At 38.5% G+C, this 27,140-nt stretch overlaps 1 protein-coding gene across 4 annotated transcripts; it reads right to left on the bottom strand.

Annotated features, from left to right (window-relative positions):
• Positions 1 to 1,924: 1,924 nt before the first annotated feature.
• Positions 1,925 to 17,629, bottom strand: CCDC82 (coiled-coil domain containing 82). Of its 4 annotated transcripts, none has more exons than XM_074860232.1 (8): positions 17,548 to 17,629; positions 16,334 to 16,880; positions 15,477 to 15,699; positions 14,267 to 14,359; positions 12,900 to 13,024; positions 11,905 to 12,075; positions 5,289 to 5,474; positions 1,925 to 4,727 (listed from the first exon to the last, which is right to left on the bottom strand). In XM_074860232.1, exons 2-8 carry the CDS (start codon positions 16,871 to 16,873, stop codon positions 4,662 to 4,664), a joined length of 1,404 nt encoding a protein of 467 aa, XP_074716333.1. In that variant the 5' UTR covers positions 16,874 to 16,880; positions 17,548 to 17,629; the 3' UTR covers positions 1,925 to 4,661. The 4 variants fall into 4 exon arrangements, with proteins under 4 accessions (XP_074716333.1, XP_074716332.1, XP_074716334.1 ...); XM_074860231.1 differs by lacking the exon at positions 17,548 to 17,629 and adding an exon at positions 17,071 to 17,410; XM_074860233.1 differs by lacking the exon at positions 17,548 to 17,629 and adding an exon at positions 17,066 to 17,405.
• Positions 17,630 to 27,140: the final 9,511 nt, after the last annotated feature.

Raw genomic sequence — 27,140 nt, 5'->3', positions numbered from 1 at the left:
TACCTAGAAAAATACCAAAATTCACATACACTATTCAGGGAAGTGGAGCCACTGAGGAGGTTATTATCAGCTTCTTTCAGTACCATTTCACATATTTCTCATATTATTGGCTGGTAGATCATACTTTCTTATATTCTTTTGTCTCACCTCTAAATTCAGATTAGAAATTGGTATTTCTTATTTCTCAAAGCAGAATCAGAAAGAATTCAACTTTATAAAGTCTATTTTGTGTGTGCTGGATATTTCTCTTGGAGCAGTATTGTATTTACATGTGTTTATCTAACACACCCACTCTGTTTATTCAGACAGACTTAAAGAAGGATAAAACTACAAGTATTTATTTATCCAAATAAAAGTAAACTAGAAGAATTAAGCCTGGGAATTGCCTGTAATTGCCTGCTGAACTGCTAGAAATAGGTGCTTTTTGGGAACAGGAGAAGCCTTCACTGTCAAAAAAATGACAGTAACAGCTACCTACTATTAGCAAAGTTTACCATCCCATTTGATCCACAAATGACTTTCTTTCCAAAAACTGAGGGACACGGGGAGAAAAATCACTTCTTTTCACACTTCCCTACAAGAACTGGACATAGAATATAGCCTGAAAAGGGCCTTCTCTCCCAGAAGCACATCACATTAGTAAGCCTGATCCTGTGCATAAATACCTCGTGTGAACTTTATCATTATCACAGTCTCCAGTTACAGAACTTAAACTAGAGCAGATTATCGAAACATTACAGGAACTGAAGTAATTTCTAAGTATGATCATTAATCACCCGTGCCAAGTTAATCACATACTGAGCTCTCTCCATTGTTCCATTAAGACAGGTACTTTATCTTAATTAGAGCTACTACTTCAAAAATTAACACTAAAGACAATTTAAAATGTCCTATCAGAACTAATATTATATTCTCTCACCCTCTAACTCCACTCAAATTCTCTAATGTGGAAAAGGAAGTATGAAAGACTGGTCAGGTTTCTGGCTTCTCCTGTCATTAGATATTTGCACAAAATCTTTCTGCTAGAAATATTCTTACTGCGTATTTTATATATAGAAAGTCTCAGGGGGTAAGAGTCTTCTCTGTACTTCATGCTGTACAAGTACTAGCATTTGCAGTCTGTCCTGGAAAATTTGATCTACACTTTTACATATATGGCTCTTCTAAACAATCTTTTCATTTCCTGTGGTGAAGACAAATGCAGAGGTGATGTAATGATACTTCACGTTCTCTGTCTTGTAGAAACTCTTCAGGTAAAACAAGAGCCACAAAAATATTATCACTTCCTCCAGTCTCAGTGAGGGGAATATCAAAGTTTAAGAGACTATACACACACAAACATTATGTCAGCCCCTGCCAAGCCAAATCAACTACCAGTTTCCTACTGAAATAGAAATCAGCGATGTCAATTCTAGTAATTTTCTTAGTCCAACTGGTGATGTCACAGACAAGATGAGCAAACCTATGGAGGCACTTTCTTCCAAGAAACTCTAACAGGATACTTTTGTATCCCTGTTAGAGACAGAAAAACATATATCCGGAAAAAAATGCCTGCAGGAACAAGGAAGAAGTAGATAGCTTACACTCTTTAGGTGAACGAAGAGGACGCGAGAACCACGATCTAGGATGTGGTAGGTATCAAAAAATGAGTAAAACTCATCACTGGAACAATTTGTCAGTTTTCATTTTCAATCAAAATGTATGTATTCTTGAAGTACTATCAGTAATCAGCAAGCCACAATTTCCCAAACTTATTTTTTGACTTGGTAGCAAACAGTTTAAATGTGGCAAAATGAGAAATCGACCATTCATTCTGATAGCAAAATTTTTAAATACCAATCATACTGTCTCAAGAGTTTTCAGAAAATTCAAAAGGTAGCAGAAATTAAGACCAGTCAGGAAGGCTCTGAGAGGGCATACTCCATTATGTAGTACAAACCTCATTTATTTCGGAACAGTTTTCCTTTGTAAGAATAAAATTACACCAAACATAAATGTTATTATTCTAGAGTAGCCAACAAAAGTGTACAGAGATTTTGTTAACAGAAAGAAGTGGGGCATCAAGGGGCATTACTTTTCCTAAAAGGGATGTATTTGAGACAGATTCCTAAGTACTTTTAAGTTGATGTGTGTGTTCCCACCACTACTCCCAGAAGAACAGGGATGAAGAAGGAAAGAGAATAGAGATTTCCTTCAGCTTTGGTAAACAGGGAGATAGGTATAAGATATATCAAATCTCAGAATATTTATGTATCTAACTCACAGTTAAGGTATGGAAATAATATCAACGTAAATTTACTTGAGAGTAAATTTCAATCTGTTTACTGGGATTTTCATCTTGGTCTGTAAATCTTGTATCTGTATGTGGTACAAGGGAAAACTGATGATACTAGCTCACTGTAATAGCATATAAACCATTGCTGAATTTCAAACCCTTAAAATATAAAAGCAGTTCATTTCTTCCAATGAATGCAGGAAAAAGGGTACTGAATGACAAATCTAAGGTACAGAATCTGTTGGCTACGGAAAAAAGCCAACAGATGTTCACCATGAAGCAATACACCTGGCAGCAGTAGCCTAGACAATCAGCCTATTTGTTACCAGGAGAGCCACATCATGAATGTGGGGATTTCTTATGGACAAATCCATACTGGAAGGACTGATTTGGTAAAACTTGGAGTTACTATTGACACGGATGGAAAAAAAAATACAGCACATTCTCAAACAGTAGTTTAAAGGCATACAGATTTAAGTATAACAGCCTAAAAAGAATCTTGAAGACCAAGCAGAGATAAAGGGCACGCAGATAAAGCAGGCCATTCAAATTTTTACAAGATGTCTTTCAAAGAGCTATATGACCTATATGGACAAATCCATAAGAAATTAGGTTTCATTAGTTCTGATTTTGAGAGAACAACTTGTTAAAAGAATCTTCCTATCACTAAGTTACTCAGCCACGAAAGACTAATAAGAGAGTATCTGCATACAGCAGGATGTAAGAACAATCCCTAAATGGATTCAAAACCCTGCACCCTGCATCTTATCTTAGGCTACATCTAATTGTTTTTATATGCAGCACAAAGTACAGGGTCAGAATCATAGAATGGTTTGGTTTGGAAGGGACCTCTTTAAAGATCATCATGGGCAGGGACACCTTCCACTAGACCAGGTTGCTCAAAGCTCCGTCCAACCTGGCCTTGAACACTTCCAGGGAGGGAGCAGCCACAACTTCTCTGGGCAACCTGTTCCAGTGTCTCACCACCTTCATCATAAGAAATGTCTTCCTTATGTCCATCTATACCTACCCTCTTTCAGTTTAAAACCATTGCCTGTCACTACAGGCCTTGGTAAAAATGTCCCTCTCCATTTTTCTTATAAGCGCCCTTTAAGTACTGGAAGGCCACAGTAAGGTCTCCCTGGAGCCTTCTCTTCTCCAGGCTGAACAACCCCAAACTCTCTCAGTCTTTCTTCATATAAAAGGTATTCCAGCTCTCTGACCATTTTCATGGCCCTCCTCTGGACCTGCTCCAACAGGTCCATGTCTTTATTGTGGTGGGGACCCCAGAGCCGGACGCAGCACTCCAGGAGTGGTGTCGTGAGAGCGAAGTAGAGGGGGAGAATCACCTCCTTGGACCTGCTGGCCACGCTTCTTTTTATGCAGCCTGGGATACAATTGGCTTTCTGGGCTGCGAGCACACATTGCCAGCTCATGTCCAATTTTTCAGAATGGACAACACAGTACTTAACCCTTCCTCACTCAAAAATCTACTCCCCTGGTCTCAAAGAACTCTGATTTGGGCTTCGTGCAATTCAGATAAGCCATGCATCATGATTCAGAGTAACTCCTACTTTCTGTTAAGTTACACTGGAATAATTCTTGCTTATCTTGCATGGCCACATTAATCCATTCTCTTAATTTTTTAGTTAGTTTCGGCCACGGCAAGTTGTGGCCACTATGTTCGCACAAAGTAATTTGATGTTTAAAATCTCAGTAAATTGCTCCAGCTGCTTATCAGAGACAGCACTGTGAGCCCAACTGTTCATTTAGATTGCTAGCCAGACTCAGTCTGTATGACGCCTATAATGTGACTCATCACCTACTCTCTAAAGAGAGGAATGACTACTGTGCTGCAGACGTAGTCAGGACTGCAGAGAATTTCCTTTGTTGCCTTGCAACAGTCTATACTGATTCCTCAGAAGGGAGAAAGATCTTTGCATCGGGTCCTGTTTACTGTAACTATCATTCTAAATGGTTGGAGTTGCTTGCATATAACGAGCAATAAGGAAGGTAAGATGCACGTCATATGTTCTTGTATAACATAGCTTTACCTTTCCAAATAACCTACTGCAAAAGGTCTCAGCATCTCCTACCTTCCCTATGGTACAGCTCAATATAAATAGGTGGAAGTTTTATTTCACAAATAAACACATACTGAGGTGTTATTTTTAAGAACAGAAGGAAACTTAAAGTAACCTACGCATCTATTGACACAGATGAGAAAAAAAATACAGCACATTCTCAAACAGTAGTTTAAAGGCATACAGATTTAAGTATAACAACCTAAAAAGAATCTTGAAGACCAAGCAGAGATAAAGTGCATGCAGATAAAGCAGGCCATTGAAATTTTTACAAGCTGTCTTTCAAAGAGCTATATGACCTCTTAATCCATCTTCTCTTCTTGGAAACTGTCTGCATCATTCATGTAGTCTTCAAGATCATTATATCTCTGCAAATAAAATAAAAGTTGTATTATTTTATCAATGTTTAATAACTGAATTACATAAAGACTGCTTTTTTTTTTCTTCAGTACATTAACAAGCATGCCAATAATTCAGAAGCAATGATATCTGAAAGATTGCTAAATACAATTGTACTACAAGTTGTCTTAAAACAGTTCATAAAACGTTTCTGAATAATTCAAAGTACTTCAGTATAAACAGAAGAGTAGAATATCCTTGCTGTGCCTCACATACGTGTTTCCACTCTTCCTAAGTTACAGTTTGAGTTTGTTCTGTTGCTCCTTTCAAATGAAACAGGAGCCTGCCCACCACAGCCCAGAGATCAGGCAGCTGTCAAAAAGCTTCATGTCAAAAGTTTACACAAACTCTGTGTGAACGCAACAGCATACCACTGTTTGACAGACTGGGTCAGCAGAAGTGGATGAATGGTTAAGCTGAGTTATATTATTGACGCCCAGTAATTCAGAACTGATCAGTTAAATCAGACATTTTACCTCAGCTTACTTTTATCTGCTTGGAAAAGGATACATCAAATAACTCAGTCGTACCTTCTGAATCCACCCACTGTCTTCCAACTGGCTGAAAAGCCGTGTGACTGTGTCTTTGACTGGTTCATCCTCAACACCATCCAACTCAGTAACAGAGCTGCAATCCATATACAATTTGTATTTGAAGTGCTTCAAATTATGATAAACTCTTGTACGATTTGCACATACCACGCCAACCTTCAAAACCTAGGCCAAAGTGAACACATCATTCTCGATAGAATTGTGACTATCTTGACAATATAAAGAATGGCTAAGTCAGTCTAGTAAGATTTTATCAGTCACTCTAAGAAGATTTTATGAATAATGAAATAAACAGAATGACACTACATGCATAAAATCCATGCAAAACCATCTAGTTTTCACAGCCACAGCAGAACAATTTTTGAGCAAGCAGGCGACCAGCAAGTCTATGCAATGGCAGCTTATCAGTACTGTTTTCTTGCAAACACAACCATGCAACTGGTAGTATCCTTCCTGTCTTCTGGTGGAACTTTGTTACAGAATCACTAACATTTTAGACAACCATCAGATTGTGAAAGTAGAGGAAGAGAAATTACTTGAATACTTTTGCTTAATATGTAGTACTTCCTAGGGACATGAAATACCAGTTCTAGCATTTTGTAGACTGAAAAATCAGTATTTCTTCAAGAAATACACATGAATACAGATAGACATATGCCTAGAAACATATATTTAATAAATATATATATAGATTGGATTTCATAAACATAAAATCTGAAAACCGAGGTTTTATACAATGCAAATGTTAATATGCAACTGCCTGGGAGGTATAGCTACACCACAACACTGTATCAAAGCCTCTGCATCTCCCAGTTATTACTAGTTTTACTTCCACAAATTCCATGCAGAAAAGACAGAACTGTCTTACTTAACAGTTTTCTTTACAGCAGTATTTATGGATAAACAAATGGTAAATAGGCATGTAAATACAAAATCAGAGCATGGATTAGAGTATTATTCTCTATCAGCACTAACATTAAATACAGGCAAGTATTTGCATGTACCTTGAACTCAGATTTTATACAAAGATATTAAGCAGTGAAGGTGCTTACCTGAAAATACTGAGTAATATATTGGTTACAAGGATCTTTGGCAAAAATCTAAATCTTCCCTAAGAGCATGTGAAATTGGAGGTGTGGGGAGGGAGAAAGAGTCAAAGTCCATCTGCATTTAAGGACATCCTGCCTTTCACAAGAGTAAGTTTTGTTCCATTTCTACAAGAGTAGTTAGAGTACGTACAACAGCAAATCAGAAGAGGAATCTATTCCCTGTGCACTCACAGGTGCACCGATTACTATTCCAAGCCATGGAGACAAAGCCTGTCAGGTAAGAAATCTACATCTGGCTGGTTTTTGGAGGTCTGGTTTTCTACACGCAAAAGCAACATAACTAATACATGCGTAAAGAAATTCAGCTCCCGATACATACAGGAGAAACTGATTTAGTTTTACTTAAAAAACCCAAACAACAACTTATCCTTCAAAGGCAGCATTGTTTTGGACTGCTGTCACACCTTTGCGAGTAACAAGCAGGTAAAAGGCTAAAGGTCTTTGCACCAGTGATGCAAGCTGCAATTGTATTGGTATTTATTTCAGATCACATGCACATATATCAAAAAAACAACAATGTTATATGTTACAAAATTATCTCTTCTGAGCCACAACAGTGATACCCTTTATTGCTGCCATTGATAATAATCTGAATACTCTTTTAAATTATGAAAAAGTTAAGTTTTAATTAATGCTTACAACCAACGTTTTCAGGAAGCTTTTCTGAATGCATGAACAAATGTTTGCATCTGTGAGTAGTTCCCCCAAACACCTGACCTACTTGTAAAACCTAGCACTAGCAGTATCTACTGACAATAACAGTAACAGAAAAGCATATTTATATTTATATTATATAAACTAAAATATGTATTATTTATATATTTTCTTAAATATATGAATATACTTAATTTCTTAAATATATTAACCAGCAGTTCCACTAACACAAGTAAGTGTAATATCACTGAAGTGAAAAGAGACACACTCACCTAAAAGAACTTTTGATCTGACCTACAGTAGATGGTTATTAACTGAAATTTTTACCACCTTGAGATAGAAAATTCCTATTCCTATATTGCAATTCTCTACTGGTCATGTACATGTACCTATATGCAGCTCCATTTTCTACTCTTCCTATAACTGAAAAGCTAAGGCTTGTGTTTGGTGCTTACAGGTGCTTCTGAAGTACAAGACCTACCAATCACCGCATAACCTTGATTCATTGAAATGCTACTTCTGGAAATTTGAAACACTGAAACCACCAAGAACGGAGCTGCGGCGTTTCACAAAGCATTTCAAAACTTTTCAAGCATCCCAAGCAATGAGGTGTGGCATCTGGAACATTATGTGATGTAAAATAAGAGATACCATCTTGTATCAAACTGATGGCCCAGTTCCAGCCCTGCGACAACAGCCAGCAGGAGATTATTTAGGAAGTTAGTGTAAGATGCAAGACAAACACCAGAATGATGATAACATTACCACAAAGGTTCTAGCAGTCAACAGTTAAGACAGTCTGTATCACCCCAACTACCATGTTCCACAGTGTGGCAGAGGCCTCCCCAAGAACCTGTCTAACCCCTCTTGAGATCCACTAACACTTTTCACTTCCAAACTATCTTGTGGCAATGAGTTTCATAGTTCATTTATGTGCAAGGTGTAAAGTATTTCTGTATTGGAGAAATGCCAGAGGCAATAGCTAAATATCATATAAATGTAATATGTATTGTGTTTTTAAAGAAAGAAAGATTGTCTAAAAATACAATGCTATTTCAGAATGCAGCTTTGGAAAGAATCTCAGTACTGTACTCGTTCTAATTTTTTCCTCTTGCAGTTCTCAGTGACTCTGTCCTAATGCTTCACTTATCTACTCAAGCTGGCCATATCAGCCAAAGTTGTGTTAAATCACTTTGTATGGAATGCAGGAGCATAGTCCGACAATAGCACAACATGTAGTAGCTGAATCCATGTCCTTTAAGCATGATTATAAATGGAAGCAGAACACCAAGACTGGGAGTAGAAAACAGTTTATAATCCAGGTGACACAGCAAGCAAAGAAGTGTGGGGGACACCTATATCTCCAAACTGTTTGATTCTCCCCAACTATGGAGGAACGGGAACTGGCAGCCACACACAGAACAATGACCACAAGCCTAAGCAAAACTGGAACAGATGTTTCTCGTCTCTTCTCTTTCTACTGGCAAAGCAGAATACTTCAGAGATGAGAGAAAAGGAAAGTTTTATGCAGAAGAGGGTTGGAGGTCTGTTTTTGTTCTCTCCACATCCACTTTTCTCAGGTATTTTCAAATAAAACTTTAGAAAATATTCCAACTACATGTTTCCATTCAATCTGATCTGCCAGTGCTGAACTGCCTTCTCTTTCAGTCAATTAAGTTCTTGAAGTGCCAGTTTTATGTAGCTCTGTGTGCGTTTTTTCTTTTTTCTTCCTTTCTTTTTTCTCAATTGGCAGGACAAGTTGATCAATGCACTGCCAGCAGAACTTCAAAGACTACTTGAGAACAGTACCTTCAGCAGTCTAAAGTACAGGTCACCGTAAGAACATGAAAGTTGCATTACAAAGCCATTATCAAAAATTACTTAACTCTCTCTCCTTGGTCTGTTCTACAGCCCCTGAGCTATATTGAGCATGCCCATGGCAGGCATCTCATCAGATGCTGGGGTAAACAGAGTATAAAAATCTCTTATTTTCTACTGTTAAGCTGAAGAGGTCAAAAATGAACTAGCAAGTTAGTTTAATATTCAGGAGGATATTTCAAGTTTTTTCCAAAGTGAAAAATAGCCAATGCTTTACATAGGACAGCATTTGGACAGCAGTGAGGGAATTGCTACTGTTATTTTCACAGTTAAGTTGGAAGTTGAGTAAAGATTAAATCCTTGTGGTAGTTCAGTTTTGCTTAGGTAAGGCCCATGATTCCCATGAAAACTTGAAAAATTTTAAATTAGTGACCTACATTTAGAGACCCATACGTAAGGAAGAATAAGGACTCTACGATGGACTGCAGTATCAGTGCTAGTATGATTGCCAAGGACTTACTGTTTTCCTGCAATAAACAAGGGGAAAAGCCTTGCTGGAAAAGCCTAGCTCTCTTGACTATCATGCATGCACAGATTTATCAAAACAGAGTATTAACAACTGCTGCTCAGAAGGATCTGTAATCTATTTAAGAAAAAAAACTGTGGCACAGGTTTGCCTAGATTCTGCATTACACACAGAGTGCAATAGGATGACATAATGATAATCACACTGACACCCCTCAAATCTCTAAGTTTGAATATTTGCAAAGATCCAAACAATATAGGCTTGAGCGTCAGTAAGGTGTACTTCCAGTCTGATAAACGCCTCACTTTATTCTTATACAAGAAATCCCCTTATACCACATTACAAAATATATTGTAAATACAACTTGTTCAGACACTTTTCTCTGTTCAGCAAATACTGTGAGGAACTTCAGCTGTATTCAAAGATTCTTTTATGCTCAGAAAGACAAGGAATATACCTTCTATACCTCCTGAAAGGGAAGAAAGGCAGAACTCAGATATCAGCTTCGTACACAACTGATAAATTGTGTGCTTTGAATTTATCATAAGAGGTCATGAATTAGATTACTTAAGGTCATATGCATACCTAATCATAACAATTACTGGTAGTTGCAAGTTTGAAGGGAAGATCCCCAAGTGTCAGGAAAACCCAGTTCTTAAGAGTCCAGGTCTTCAAAAGTCTCAGCTGTGAAATGTAACAAAATTGACTGCTCAAGTCATCTAGAATGACTGCCTAGCGCAACATCATGTAACAACATGAAAAATGTGTTTCATTCCAAAAATCTCATTTAATCTAAAACGTAGAGACAACTGAGTGAGAAAAAGACAGAAGACTACCTAAACGGAAATGTTTTCTAGTTTGGACAAGTAGTTCTGATAATGCAATAATGAGAAAAAGGCTCTAATAAAATGTATTGAAGTAGTTAGGAACAAGTCTTCTCAAAAGGAGGTCAGCAGTTTCAAGTGTCAGTGCAACAGAGATGTCAAGATACTTTGTCCTGAGTGAATAGCTACATGGGAAATAGCAGATGTGAAAAAATCTGAAGAATGAAGCAGTAAATTCTGACTAGATTGCACTTGGACTATTAGAATGACAGTGGCACTATTTCACTCTACCTGACCTAGAGCAAACAATAACTGCTGGGGGTGCACATGGATGCTCCAAATGCTAGGGCCATAGTAGGCACAGAATTAGCAAACTCAGTGACCCAATGTAGAACAAACCTTACTTCCAACAAAAGAGAAAACACAATCAGTCAATGGAGATGATTGTCCATTATACAGAAAGTTATTTTTATAATGTTTCTGAAAGCTAATCAAAGCAAGATTCCTGATGGGTAAGTCTTAAGGGTATTATAGGCACACACAAAGGTAGAAGGCTTTCAAGTGATCTAATTTCAGTGAAAAGGCATTCTGATATTTAGAATATATGTAAATCTGAAGCAAATGTCATTCTTGATTTAAAGCCTCAGACTCCTGGCATACAGAAACAGGATCTATTAAAGATTAAAAAAAACCCTCATAGTATTTCTCAGGTACTTGGTGAAAACCAGTAATGTCAGGCATGTTCAGAGCATCACTCAGTTGTGTAATTTCTTTACGATTGATTTTCCTTTCTTTAAGCTTTAGGATTTGCAATCTTCTATTAAATGTTCTCTGACAAAACAAAAAACTACTTTAGAAATAACTGATTCAAGGGCTCGTATGAGAACTTTGGTTAGTATGTGAATCTTCATGTGTGCTGTCGGCCTCTGACACACAGTTTCAGACTGCCTCCCCATGCACCACAAAAGACAAGCATGCCAAGCAGGATGTGTAGGATGCCATGTACCCAGAGTTTCTTTCTTGCCCTGGATGAGACTCAGACTGCAGACATTTGAAACAGAGGAAAAATTGAGGCAAGTGTCAATTTTGACTTGAAGGCAAGCTTTATCAATAAACCCTATTGTATGTCTCAGAATCCTTTATCTTCTTTATCACGAAGTCCAGCTCATGGTTGGGTATACTTACTAGCGTTTACCGTAGTGCAAGGACATGTGCTGCACCAGGTACTAGTATTAAGTGGCAAAAGTAGGGAGGAAGCAGCACTCTGATCATTGTGATGCAGGCAAAAACAAAGATCACAGAAAAACATCAGATTTATTTTCTTGATAGAAGTTAGGTTTCTTTGAGAATACTTTTTATTACCTTTTTCCCAACATATAAGAAAGGATGATGGGGGTGGAGGGGAATGCCTCTATTCAGCCTTTAAAGTTTCACAGGAACTTCCTTCATAATTCCTAGCTAAATCTAAGACTCCTCCAAACTGCAAAGTGGTCCTCGTATTTTAAAAACTAATAGGGTTTAGACATGGAAGTACAGTAGCTTAACTCTTGCTGCTAGCATTATAGACATTAGGTACGTTGATAGGATTTCTATTCTTTGTATGATTTTCTGTAACACTAGACAAAGCTTAAAAGTAATTATATAGGGTGCTTGTTTGAAGTTACCTGTTTGTCATCCGACATGAAGTCATCCACTTCCAAAGTTCTACTATTATAAAGCTTTCCAGAGAGCAGCACATTAAACTTACAATGCCGATTCAATTCACAGGCCTGACAAGACTTATTTTCTCGATTTTTCAAGATTATGCGAACATCTGGATAACAATCCACACGCTCCTGAAAAACAGATTCCAAACAACATTAAAGAACCTCTGTAAACTGAAAGATGCTTCAGATAGGCTGCTGAGTAGCCTTAGTGTGAGAAAATTAGTGTGAGAGAAACCAAGGAGATTACAATTTCACCATTCAGTTGTGAACATATACCTTCTCAATCATTTTCCAACACTTCACTCAGTTCTAATTTGTTAATTCTTTCTTTCGACTTCAGACCTAAAGAACGGCTCCTGCATCCTGGCACTTATTTTTCTCTCATCTCTCTTTGGTTTGAGGGGGTGGGGGTGCAACTATATCAGTTGGTCTGCTACAAATGAATACCCTGTATCTCTCCGCTGGCCATACTCCATTATTACAGTGATTATTAGATCACCACACCTATCATACTACTGCTAGTCTAGTAATTCACATACAATGACTAAGTTAGTGTATATTGACTTCATTTCTTTTGAAGTAGTAGAAGGTTCATTATGAACATACTGGTTTTATCTTTTTGTGGGAGGAGGAAGAAATTGTGTTATAACATTTAGAAAGTCATAAAAAAATCAAAAAGTTATCTGCTGAAGTTAGCAGGAAAAGCATTCACGTAAATGAGAATGGATTCTGTTCTGTTACCTAAATGTTTATCTGGTTATAAACACACAAAATACTTCCGATATAATTATCAAAACAAGTTACATAAGTTAAAGAACAATGGGTTTCTATTTAAAAAGTATATATAATTATAGTAATTATTGTATCTTTACAGAGAATTACAGCATAAAAAAAAAAGTCAGTAATAATATGACTTGGAGCCCACCTCACTATTCCAAGTAGAAGCTACATACCTTGTATCGATCTTTCCAGCGACTTCTAGAGATTAAGTTCTCAAGACGAGGTTGAATGAAGCGGTCATCCAAATAATGAAGTGAGAGCAACATATCTTGCGCATATTTCTTTTGTCTTGTTCCATCTGTTCAGCGACAGTCATTACTAATTTGCTGACCGCCCTTATGTTGTACAAGTTTCTTCAAATAAAATTTTCAAGGACATTGTGCTTCTGCATTCTAAGAACTATGAACGAGGCTGTGCTAGACCAATCACTCACAATAAAAAGCAAGTTTGCTACTTCTTAATGCTGAAGTAGCTGCTTTTAATTCAAACTAATTAAGAGATTAACTTCCACTAACTCAGAAAAATCCATTCTGTGTTATAAAAATATATCTTTGTAATGCTAGGCTATGTTCATACTATACAACATTCTTCAGAAAGAATACAACCTCCAACTCGCCCGCATAGCTGATCTACCTCCAGCACCTTGGCAGTAAGTTGTTAGTTTTGCAGAGCAGATACAATTTGAAATAGAGGGAAGCTATAACAACATAAAGCTGGCAAAGTTTGCTTACTACTTTTCGTAAGTTTGTTTTCATTTGGTAAAACAAAATTAACACCTGAAAGAACTAGCTGGGTAGATGAAAGATGTTTTTAGATCCAATACACAGCTTTTATTCTGAAGTCTGTGGTGTACTTCAGTTTCTCAATTCGCTCTTAGTTCCCAACAACACCAAAACCTCCTCTGGCACTTTGCTGACTCCTTCCACAACCTGACACTGACAGTCCTCTCACTAATACCACCTTTACAGTGCTTCTGAAGCTACATGTGAGGTTGACATTCAGCTCCACTAGACCAAATGCCAAAAAGCACTTCCTCAGCAAGAACAAGACAAGAAGTACTGACTGAAGTTAAAATTTATTTATCTGAAAGCACAAATGTTAAAAAAAAGGAAAAGAAAAAAACAGAGGTGCAGTAATCACCTAGAATTATTTATTATCTATCAAATTCCTCAGAAAAAGCTATGGAGCACACATATTCACAAATTAGCTGACCTTGGATTGTCTTCACTGAGACAATCTACTTTGAAATGAATTTCACTTTCATGTTGGAACTGTTACTGCTGATCAGTAACACAGTAACACTCCCCTACATCTCAGAATGCCTTCTAAGTTTAAAAAAATTAAGTCCACACATTTTTCCAAGATTACTCTATCCTTTCCAGATAGACTTTTTTTTTCGCCCCAAAGTTACAGAGCAGCAAAACCCAGATCTCAGGACTCTCAGTCCTATACTCTAATCAGGAGACACGTCTTTCCCTAGAATAAGTGTCTTTGTGTAACTCTGAATGCACTATTATATTATTTAATACAATTTACTTACCATATAATGAGCTCAGGAAAGTGTCATCAATTGCATTTATGAGGAAAGCCTTTACTATTCTTTTGAAGTGTACATAATGATCACAGCGAGATACTGGGAAGAAAGCAAAATAATCAGATTTTTTTTTAAAAAAAGATGTAAGCAACGGTAAGAATCCTTTAAGAATTTTTTCCATTATTGTAAATTTAGAATTTTAAAGTCATTTAAATATGGATTTAAAAATAATTTCAGTGTACAACATCCACACTCTTAAGTCCTTGTCTTTAAAAAGTGCTTCTCATCCCAATGATCTTAATGAATTTTAGCATCCCAAAGTCACATGCCCTTTCAGCAAGAAGAGCCCACAGTAGAGCTACAAACACTAAAAGAAGAGAATAATTTGTTCTATGAATAGCAGGAAATAATGCAAATGAGAGAAGGCCAGGCTTATGGGCTGGGGGTTTTTTGTTTGTTTTTTTCTTTTTTTCTAACTTTCTTTCAAATATACACAATTCTGTTCAGGTCTTTACTGGGGAAGAAATATCACAAATGCTTGTGACTATCTACAGCAGCACTGACTGTCCAATCAGTACATACCTGCTTCTGAACAAAAAAATGCATAAGATAACTAGTATAAAGTTCCGTTTCAAATCTCTCTGCTCCATCTAGATACTAGTTTTCATAAAAGATCAACTTGAAAAGTTTTCTCACTCCATGCAGTTTGCCTGCAATTGACCAATGAATTCAGAAACACCTATAGACCTGTGCTCCCAAGTCTCACCACCATGGAATAAAAATACATTAAAAAAAATCCCAAGCCCCCAAAGTCCCAAACTCATGGCAAGAATTTTATATCATTCTCCAGAACAGAATCTGGCCAGAATTAACATAGCTGCTCGTAGCCTATATCACAAGATGGAGGATGATTCTTATAATAGGTCTCCACAGGAATGACTGCATCATAGGTAACCTACTTCAACCTAAATCAGACCAACTTAAAAAAATCTGTGCAACAAGGTTTCCCCTCCTTCCCCCCAAATTATACCCTCCCTTTAACAATATACAGAAAGACTGTAAAAGTTTAGTGTGGAAATCAGAGTACTTCCACAATAAATTGCAGCCTTTTAGGAATCTGCTTTTAAACTATCATATCCGATTACATAGTATTTGTGTTTACAGTGCACTAATATTTATTACAGCACTACAAGCAAGTTATACATATAGATCTTACGGTGTGGGACATAGTATGCCAGCAACTCGCTATTTGATGTATTTAGTTTCTTCTGTGGTGGCTGGTTTTCACTCGTTATGTGCTCTGTGTCGTCATCATCATCTTCCTCTTCCTCTACTATGAAATCTTTCATGCTGTCACTGTCAGTTTCACTACCTTCTGTTGGTGTGAGGGGCATGTGACAGAATGGTTCCTCTTCTATTTCTCCTTCACCATTAGAATCCTAATTAAATTTAAAAAAGTATTTCAAACACAAGAATTTTCAGTATTTGCACTGACAAAGTACTACATATATTGGATAAGACTTTTGACCTTCTAATAATATAATTTGTTCAATTAACAAAAAATAATATGTTTCAAAAAATACATCATTCTGTCCTAGATGACAATTACGTTTAGCTTTAAATCAGTCATTTCCATGTACCTCTCCTCAGTCTATTTGTAGGAATTAAGCTAACATGAGATCTCTAAGTTACTTCAGCAGGTATTTTGATTCTTGATAAAACCAATTTGATAGTCCTCTCATGCATCTCTTTGAAAAAAAAAAGATAAAGTTTTTCCTTTCTGACTATGCAGAGAAGACAGATACCTGCTAAGCTGCTTAGTCATCAGAATACCCAAAAGAACAAATTAAATTCTTAAATCCTCAGCGATTAAAATTAAACTCAAGATAAAGGTTTTCAGCAGCCAATATTGTTATTTAGTTAATGTGACAACTGTTAAAATGTGACAGAACTACTGATTTGTCATGAATAAAAACCAGAACAAAATAAAGAAAATCCCACTGATTTATTAGTCTTTGCCTTGCCCTACATTCAGTATTTTCTCCAATTACATTTCAAAGATAAAATCCAGACCTCACAACTTTCACTGCTCCAAGTTGCTCTTTGTCTTGCAAGTTCTTTCAATTTTGCAAACACTTTCTGTTTCCTATTAGTAGAAACATTTTCTGTAGGGCAGGTTTTATCAGGCTGATGTTCTTCGGAACTGTCATCTTCATCCATTATACAGTGGCGTTTAGCAAAAACTTTTCTAACAAGTATATCACTGCCCTCACTTTCATCACTGTCATACAAGACAGAGGTGTTCAACCTTTTACGCTTCCCAGGTACGATGCACTCATCTTCACCATCTTCTGTTACTTCCCCACAATGGCTTTTCTCTTCCTGATCTGAAAGTCTGTTCTTTACAACAGTTTCATCTTTCTCATCTACTTCATCTTCTGATGTGGTAGGTTCTTCCTCCTCAGATGTACCTGAGGATTCGTCATCGCTGTCAAGTAGTATGAGCTCCCTTTTAGTGCGTCTCCAATCAACTCGGGATTTGGATGATGACAGTTCTGTTCCTGCTGTCTTATTTCTTGTTTCGTATCTTCTGACAACTGCTTTTATCTCCATTAGAAGGCTGTGACAACACACCATAATATAAATCGGTAAAACAAAGCACTTATTATGTCATTAAAAGAAAAAAGTACAAGGGCATGCATACTTTGTTACATACACTTATGACTTAACGATATCATTATTGGCATGCAGAAATCAGCACCAAACAAAACTAAGCATGCACAATAACTTCTGAAGAGAATATACCTTACTCAAAAAAATGTAGGAAAGAAGAACTGCTAACACCCAGCATGAATGAACGGGAAAAATCAGGTCGGAAGTGCAGCTGCAGATCCCACCACGCCCTCCAACACTGGAAGCCTGCAGCTGAGGCAGGGCGCTGCCCCGCCCCTGAGGGGCCGCGTACATCACCGGTGCAGGGTGATCACCGGTTCAGGGTGATCACCGGTGCGGGGTGACCACCGGCAGGCCTCCCTGAGGAGCGGCGCGGCGTCCGCAGCCGTGCCCGCACCTGGGGAGGGACCGCCCCCCGCAGGCCGGCGGGCCTACCCCCACCTGCCCGCCCCGCACCAAGGCCCGACGCGGCAGCGGCGCCCCGAGACGAGCCGTACCCGGCTGTCGCGGCCCGGTCCCGCCTCTACAAAGCGGGACGGGCCTGAAGCAGCAGAGCTCACCCCGCCCGCCCCGCTCTGCCCCGCAGCAGCCCGCACAGCTGCCGTTACTTTTACCGTTAACGTTCCCGCGGTCCAGCGCTTGAGCCGCTCAGGAGAGACTACCGCCCCCCTGCGCTCCGCGCGCCGCGATTGGCCGCTTTCGCTGTCACTCAGCCGCCGCGATGTTTACGGAAGTGCTGGCAGGCCGCGGCGGGCGGAGGGGGTGTGTGTCACGTGGTGTGTCTGGAGCTGCGTGTTGGCGCGCAGTGACGGAGAGACCGAGGTCCGGGGTTCGTGTCCCCAACGCGCCACGGGGCAGCTCTCCGCCATCACGGCGCCTTCTTCGACAGGTTTCAAGCAGAGTTAGAGCGTGATGGTTTAGTTATGATGGCGTTTTTCCTCGCTGTAGATGCATTCCTGAGGAAAATCTGTGTGGGCATGTGCAGTACAGCACCTCCCGAAAGGGGCTGCCAGTGACCACTGCTGGTGACCGGTCACTGGGGGCTGCCCTGGGCTGAGGCTTACCCCACCAAAGCAGCTTCTTCAGAGCAGCCAGCACTCTTCTTCTCTGCAGCCTTGGGAACAAACTAGCTAGACTTACTGTGTTCCACCCCCAAATGATGGGGGATGTGAAATCTGCTTGTGGCAGCTGTAACTATAGGGATGTTTTGGGGGTGCCAGGCTGGGGCCCAGCTGGAGCAGAAATCCCAGTGTTGTCTGTGCTTGGGAAAGCCTCTGCCAGCCCACCTGTCTTTCATGGGCCTCTTAGAAGAAAACACTTTCTTTGGTGTCTGTATAGCATATTTTGGGTGTGGTGCCTGCAACTCCTTGGTGGGCTTCCCAGCCAGAAGCAGGAGCTTGCCAAGGGCTCTGTCTCTCTGTGGTTCGTGCTATATCCATGTGGAAAATCAGAGGCTGGGTGACACAGAGAGGTCCTACTAGTGCCTGTGCTCAAGGAGAGACCTGCCAGCTCAGCACGGGGCTCTTTTTCTTGGTAATAGCAACTTCACAGCATGCACTGAATTGCTAAGCATGTGTGCTGCTCTCAGCTGGGGCTGGCCCTCATGTGGGTGATGCCTGCAAGCAGTTAGTGCTAATTGCTGTAGGGGGCCTCAGACAAGAATGCACACAAGGACATAATTTTTGCAACTGTGATGGGTCCATCCCGGGAGGGCAGAGAAACCAACAGACACCTGTGGTAGTCAAAGATAAGAAAGATGAGAAACTTTACAGATGGAGCAATGAGCCAAGACAGGCATTGTATGAAAAAATCCTAGAGTTCATGGAAAGGACACTAACAGACACCTTTTCAACAACCACTAGGGACCACCACAGACCACTGAAAAAACCCCCCATGGAAGCCCTTCAGAGACCCTTCCCCAAATTTTAGTATGCTCGGACAATGTATTAACATATGCATTAGATCCTCTGAAAATAGGTGTATACTTCTCGGAAATTACATGAATATTCATTTCTTTTATTGTATATAATAAGTGTGCTTTTGTCTTTTGGCATGCACATTAGGTGGAATGATCCCCTGTGCATCCAGCCCTGCAAAACAGAACACCTGCCTTCTAAAACTTCAAACTAAGTCTTCGGGGCTTCTTTTGAGACTGAATTTACAGTAACATGGGGAACCCCAAAAATGGAGGTTAGGGGATGGAGACATGGCCTGAATGTTGCCTTAGTGACAGGGGAAAGTGGGAGTACTGCAGCAGAGGAGATTGGGAGATGGAGGGTACAATAAATTCATAAGGAAGTAAGTTGCACTACATTTGCTGCTCAAAGAACAAGACATTTTGTGGATAAGTATATGCAGGAAACTATTAACATCTACAACAATGAGCTTTTGCTGTGTTTCCGCCTAAACCATCTATTGAATAGGAGGCTGGATTCTGTTCAGAGCTAATACTCTTACATATGCATTTTAATAACAAGATTCATGTCTTAAATTTGCTCTGCTCTGCTTGGTCTGTGTAGAAAACTACTTCTGCCTTGGAACACATTCTGCTGACACTTTTTATACTGTTTTAATAAGATCTTGTAAACATCACCATGTATTTCTTTAAAAATAGGTGGTAATGAAACCAAAAGGAGAGGAAATGCCTGGAAATGAAAGACAATTCTTTCTCATCTTATTTGCATAGCACTGCTATGGATTTCACATGGTGAAGAGGTGTGGACAGGTGTTAATGTAGATGGTGGATTGAATTCCCACCAAAATGTTTATATTGCAAGGATAAAAATGGTTGTAATTCAAGGATTATACTGCATTAAGGGATTTATAGTCCTGGGCTGACATTTCTTTTAATTGCTTTAAATTTTAAGTTAGTACATGAATTTTCAAATAAATAAATCGATCAGAGTTTGCCCATGAATTAATGTTTCCTCCAAACTACAGTGGAAAATAACATTTCGGGGTGCTGCTCTGTCTCTGGTCTTCATCTCGTTTTTTGCTTCTAAGGTCGCCACCTAGTGATAAAAGGCGTGAAGAAAACCTTTTAGTTTTACTACTATAGTACAGGAGACGGGAATAGGTAATTTCAATGAATATATAGTATGTAACTGAAGAAAATATATAATAAATATATTTTTTAACTTAAATGACATGAAGAGTTTCATTTATGAATACTGGCTTCTGAAGCACAGCTAAGAAGTTTTTCTTATGCACAATGCTGAAAGGTCTTGTCTTGATTTTTCAGGTGAGACCCAGTCCCAGGGGAGTCTGCAGTGTGGGGTTATGTTGCATCCTCAGATTTTAGAAGCAGACTTCCATTCAAGAGACACAAGTTTTCCAAACAGGCCAGTTTTCCCTTAAAATGTTCCCTATACATTAAGCAAAATCATCTGTCAGATAAAAAATAAATGCAGTTGATTTTCGTGTGCACTGCAGCCTTTTTACTGGGCTTGTGGAATCACTATGCCACGTGATGGTCACAGCATCTCCCCAATACTGAGTTTTCTATTTTACTGGTGTAACTACCCCCCTATAGGGGACTACCCTATAGATATTTTAAGTAATAGAGAAATTAATATATGGGAAATTTGAATTTATTTTAAGTGGCAGCCCCCACTAGCCAGTTCTGTTGCTAGCTACTTTCACTACTGAATATTTGCTATGCTGATTTCCAACCGATCTGTTAGTTTTCTGGCTATTGCTATGTTCACATTGCAGTTTCACTGAAGCTTGACCTCTTTTGGGGTTCTGTGATGTACAGGATTATATGGACATCCCTTCCATAAAGCAGACCCTTCCTGCTCGGGGTATTCTCCTTTCCCTACAGTAAGCAATGGGAAGCTTGGAGTCCATATTTCCCAGGGATTGTTTCCTGCAACAGTGCAGCATTTGGAAACCCTTTATGACTCCCAGGCATACTGAGCATTAAGCTGGCTCATGTCCAAATAATAATGCTGGAATTTACCCCAACTAAAAAAAAAAAAAAGGGGGGGGGGGTCAGGGAAAAGCTTTTTTTCTTTTTTTAAAGAGGAATGCACCAAAACTTATGAGGAGATTAGGCCTGTCTGGAACTGGCACTGCCACCAAAGTGGGTCTCACTCTCTGACAGATATCAGTAGCTCGAGTTTGTCAGAGCAGGAATGGCAAGCCACCTCTGAGTTTGACAACGAGAGGTTTAGCCAAGGGAACATACGACAATGAGCTCTAATGCTTTTGAAATAAATTTTCAGCCAGCACGAAGAGTTTCAGCATTGCAGTTCCCTAGAAGGGACTGTTCTTTTTAGTGTTCACCAGCTTACGTCAGTAGGGACTCCCTGTCCCTTCACCAAACACCCTGCTCGGTCCATTTATGTCATGCATTAAATACAGACGTAAATTAACCAGACAATAACTGTTTTCTCACCAGGAAGAGCTGCTAGGACTCATAGGGAGGCCCCCAAGTAAGACTATGCCTGGAGTGGAGAAATTGAATACAGGGTCATCTTCCTTTCTTTCATTCTTTTGTTCTTTCTCTCATTCTTTTTCTTTGTTGAACTCAGTCTCCTACAGGGTACAAGAAGAGAATATTACAGGAGATTTGTTATCTCACATTTCTCTGTCTCCTATTATTGTCAATGGAAGACCATTTCCCTAATTTTAGGGAGAATCCCTGCATATTATAAGCCTGCCCAGAAGCCCTGATAGCTGCTGGCTGACTTTGATGTGATTCTTGTCATTTTTTGCTATCACTTTGTAGCCAGTAGCAACAGAGAAATTGACCTTAATACTTAGAATTTCTTAGGAGAAAATATTTTAAGGTTCTATTTCAATGCATATTTTAAAGAACATACATTTCCATTTAGAAGAAAAGTTTTTCCAAAAATTTAAAGTTTTGTAAAGCATAGAGTTTTCAAACTAATTCTAAATGCCTTTTTTTTTTTTTTTCATACTTTTGTTAATAGTACCACTTTTCTCAGAGACTGGAATTCATTTCTGCATAGAAGCCTTTTTAAGGAATTAATGGGGTTTATGAGTTCCTTAATCCTGATTCTGGCTCTTTGTGCAGGGTTGAATTTCATAGAAAAAGTGAATTTCAGACAAAAGAGACCAAGGGAGTTAACATTTAATCTCTTTTTGAAACACTGAGAGCTTTCTGGTCTCGTGAGATTCTGAAATCATGTTCCATATACAAAAGTTTTCTTTATGTGTCTTGTAGGCTGGATCACAATTACTAGATGACTTGCATGTTTATGTTGTCTGGAGTACCTTTGGGAGTTCTTGTTGTTTCTGCTATTTAAAAGTCCCAATAATTGATAAAACATGTAGTTTACTTTGCCATTTGTGTGTGTAAGTTAAAAATCTTTTACCTTCAGTGTCTGAAGTATATACAGTCTAATAGCAGGAGAGCACAAGGCTGAATGTACTTAAGGTTCAATATCACTATTTGAAGATCACCTATATTTTGCTCCAATGCCACTCTGGTAAAACTCAGTTTATTCTATTTTCACTGCCATAAGATTTCAGAAATACCCTGGTCTTTCACAATCACATGGACTGTGAATTAAATCCTTCTGTGTTGAAGTAGGAGACTGAGGAGTAAATAGGATTTGATGTTTATCTGGCGCTGGTACAAGATTGAGGCATTCCTACCCAATTCTGGAAAGGTTCTGTTTGAATGATGCCAAGGTTTAGATAGCATTGGCAATAACTTGACCATATTGATGTGCTGAGTTTTGAGCATGAACAATTCAAGGCATAACTTACTAGCATCCACAAGAACTGCGTAGCAAAGGTCAGGATTTTTGTGCAATTAAAGGTATTTTATCCTACTTTCAGAGTTTTTCACCTTGATTTTCTTTAAGAATTTACTTTCAGCTTTTGAGTGGTTTCGTTTCTTTGTCACAAACCACATATAATTGCTTGGCAGCAGTTCCCTAGCTGGAGTACAAACTTTTGCCAGGAAGAATGTGATGAGTCATGATGTGTGACCAGAATAACTGTGCTATTAAAATTGCCAAGAGTAGATGGAGTTCCATCCATAAAATTGTGCTTAGCTACTCTAATATATTTGACCTGGGACAGCAGAAACAAGGAACACTTAGAATAAACTGTAGTGGCAAAAGTGGTTATCTGCTTGTATAAACTGCATCTGCACTAACTTTTACCATGATAATATACAAGAATCTCTATACCTGCAAAACCTTTCAGCTGTAAACTTAGCCTTCATTTTTGTCCTGGCTTGATTAACACCTATTAAAAGCCTTCTTTCGTGTGTTTCCTTGCATTATATATCAGAAAAAATATAAAGTATCTAAACTATGATGAAGAGAGCACCTGACTGGTTAATCTAAGCTGTATGTGCTACAAAGAGAATAGCAAAGTATATGCAAATAAATGACATCCCTACAAATGATTTCTTATTGTGTCATTTATTTCTTATTTAATGGAGGGAATTGAAGGTGAAGTAATCCTGTTTGTAAGGAGGTAGCGATTTCCATATTATAGCTGTAAAGGTTAGAAATCTATTAAATTAATTTGCATAATAGCAAAGTCAGAATAAAGGACTGTTTTGTCCCAGGGCTAATGGTTCCTCTCCAAGATTTACTATTTGAAAGGTAATAAATCACCCTTCATCTGAAGTTATTGTTTGTATTCAGGTCCTTGGCACAAAGAAGAGATACAGATATCAGGACAGTTGCAGGCAGATTATGAGTTTTGGATCTTAACGTGCTGCCAGTGGAGCCAAGAACAAAAGTTCAACTGACTTCAACCCCACAGACTCATACCCTGAAAGATCAACACAGGAAAAAGAGATGCATAAGAGAAAAAGAGAAAGCAGGTTTGCATGGCTATTCTTTGAAGTAGATATATTATATTTCACAATGTAATCTTAATTCCAGATTTACACATTTGGACTAGGTGAAAAAAGTAGATCATATGGAGAGTTGTTTCACTGTTATTAAAATAGAAAATGGATTTTCACTTTAGGTATTCAACTCTGAAATCCTTAATTTTTTTCTCATTACCGTGAAATTTGCACATCTGCTCTTGTTCAATATTCTCCCAGCTTCCCCTTATATTCTTTTGTCTCTGCTGACCTCTCATTCAAGAACTGGCCTGTTATACAGCAATGCTACCTTAGGGGACATATTTTTAATCTTTAAAATCTGGGAATTTTTCAGCATAATTGGGGATATATGGAAAAAAGAATAGTATTAATGATACGTATTATGTATCACAAGAACCCAAAAGCAAACTGTAGACAAGACAGACACAAATGCTGGTACCCGGTAAGTAATCAAAGATTACGTTCTTAAGCACAAGTTCTTTGTAAGTACAATAGCTTCTTGTTTTCTTAACAAAATATGTTAACTCACTGTCCTTAGTATAGGTACGGTCTTTGCAGAGACCAGATGGAGCAGTGGGGTTTTTCCTTTCCCTAACTGTATTTAAAGTTTCCCATCTCCTCTACTATATGCTTATTCCTTTCCTCCAGAAATAGCCTTTGAGTTCACACAAGCCCAGCTACATGATATTGAGGTTGGGATGTGGTCTCTGGTAAGCCAAAGGGAAAATGCAGATGAAAGTGCATTACAAAAACCTCCTGTCTTGAAATTCTACCTTGAAATTATCAAAACCACAGGACAGTAGTTAGAGGCCAGTACAGGATCTCAGCTGCTGAGGTAATCCCCTTCCTTTGAGGTTATATAGCTCTTACTAAGTAAGCAATCACAGGCTGAATTGCCCCTGAACACGGCGATTGATGAAATAATTTGGTCATGTGAAAGGCCTCAAAGACCTGTGCCCTTAGAGGTCTGGGCTAGATTTTTATCTTGGATATCTTAGGCTAATGTAGTTTTTTACGTTCCTTTCCCATGACTTTTCTATTTCTGATGTTATCTAAGCATATGTGGCATACTTTCCCATTCAGATCTAGGGGTACATAGTTCATTAACTGGTGTCTTATATTTTAGCTACACAACATGCTTAAGAATTGTCACGGCTAGTTTTTAAGCACATGGGGATATTGTGGAAGGGAAAGAAAGTTCTTGGTGGGGAGTGTTGGGAAAGCTGCTTTTATTAGATATGGATGTTTGCCAGTAGCTTGACTTTCAAACTATTGCTGACTCTAATTTTCGTTTGTTGAAAGGCTTTCGCATCCCATCCCTCCCTTTTTTTTGGTGTGTCATCTGACTTATTAAAAAAAAACCCAATTTATTAAAAAATCTGGTTACTACATTTTATATCCATAAAATATTTAAACAACTTCTGTCTGAAGAGAAATATCTCTCTCTGTCCCACAAGTTGAAAAAATAGTTATATAACCAATTGTGAGCAAAACTGGTCACAATGAAAAATTCCCTTAAGATTTCTATGGTTGCTCATACTAAACACTTATAAATGTCTTCCATTTGAATATAACAATATAATGCAATGACATGGATTTTCGCCTTCATGTAAGATGCCTCCTTCAATACTAGGGCATAACATATTTTGAGTTTGCGCTTTTCTTACAGTATTCATTTTTGGCTCCATTAAACTTAAGCACGTCACATTTGAAGTTGGTAAAATGGTGGTTTACATTACGTGTTAAATTCCAAGCATCACATTTACAAAGTGCTTAATATTGTTTGTAAACAGAAGAGCACGGAGCAGAACATTAGAAATTGTAATTGTATGATTGCTGGGTCTCTGATTTGCCCATGTGGTAGTATAAGTCAAACGACAATAACTTGATGTTAACTACTTGTAGGGCAGGCACAGAAGGGGTATTTCTGTTTCAACTCACTGTTGCTGTTCTGAGTATTCATTACTTGTATTAGAGAAGCACCTACCAGTTCACACATAGTCTTGCAGGGTTAGCTGATTATTGTGAAAAGATGGTCTCTGTTCCTTAGAACATACAGTTTAAGGATGAAGTAAGAGACAGAGGGTGGATAAAGGAAACTAAAATGAGCAGAGGGACACAGACAGTTATTTATGATTGCAATGATAAGCAGAGGTCACAGAACCATTTTTGTAAACACTGTGAATCAAATCTCAGAGAACTTTGGAATTTGATTGTTGTTTTGGCTGAAAACAACATTTCTGTAGCCTTAAGTTATTAAATCACTCCCTTCTCCCTCTGACAGTGCCAGACAAGTAGGAAACATGGGCAGTTATCTCAGCAATTTATCTGGGGAGCTAAAGGAAGTAAAAAGAGTAGAGAGAAGCTCCTAAAAGTTTAATACCTATAGGAGACAACTACTGTGCTTATAAAGAAGATTTCATGCAAAATAAGCTTGCTTCACGTATGCATTCAGGCAAACTCAGGGTGAGCACTTACTCCTTGAACATGATTAAATGATTAGTGCTGATAATATTTTCTGCAGCTGGAGAGATTTACACTCTAAACTGGCTGTAGTTTCTGCCCTCCTTTAGACCCCTAGAGTATTTTGCTTAGTCAGAATTGACAGCACTGTTTTAGTCAAGGCTATATTTAAGCAAACAGCATAATTCTGCATTGTACACTCCTCTAGATCTGTAGTTGATCCTGTACCTGAATATTGTGTTAACATTCATTTAGGTGGTGTTTGTTGGTGGCACTGGCACCTGCTTTTGTTCCTGCTTCTTACAGTTGTGAGTAGGCAATGAAGGAAACTTTCTGAAGTGTAGGTTCATGAGTCCTGCCTGTGACCACCCATCTCCCCTGTCCCTGATACTGTATAATCCCAGAGCTAGTGATTTCCAAGCCCATTACTCTTCTCTGCTTCCCATCTCCCACTAAATACTTTGTGGCATTTTGGGTCTTATGGCTCCAAATTTGGGAGCAAATGTCATGGACATATCTGGTATCTAGGTGATAGCAGCAAAGATGGTCATGAGTCTGTTCACATATGCTGAGACAACTATTTTCTATCTGTGCTTCATAACAGAATAGCTCTCCTTGCAAATACTTCCACCTCAGAGAAAATCTGTGAATTAGTTATGTAGGAAGAATAACAATTTTTTTCTTTCTATGGAAGCAAAAGGAATTAAACGTATTACAAACATTGCTCCTTATGAACTCTCACATAAATTTTTTCTTAACATGCTATTAATTCCAGAGATATGAATCCCAGGAATCCATTTTGAAACAACAACAGTGTTTCAAAAAACTCTACATTCACTGTTTTTAACTTCTGAAATATGAGGGGTTAATGTCATTAGACATTAAAGACACACATTTAGGGACCTGATTTCCAACTGAAAT

Source organism: Strix uralensis, chromosome 2 (genome assembly GCF_047716275.1).
Source record: "Strix uralensis isolate ZFMK-TIS-50842 chromosome 2, bStrUra1, whole genome shotgun sequence".
Taxonomy (NCBI): Eukaryota; Metazoa; Chordata; class Aves; order Strigiformes; family Strigidae; genus Strix; species Strix uralensis.
Note: the sequence above shows the minus strand (reverse complement) of the source record. Positions and strands in the feature narration are given on the sequence as shown.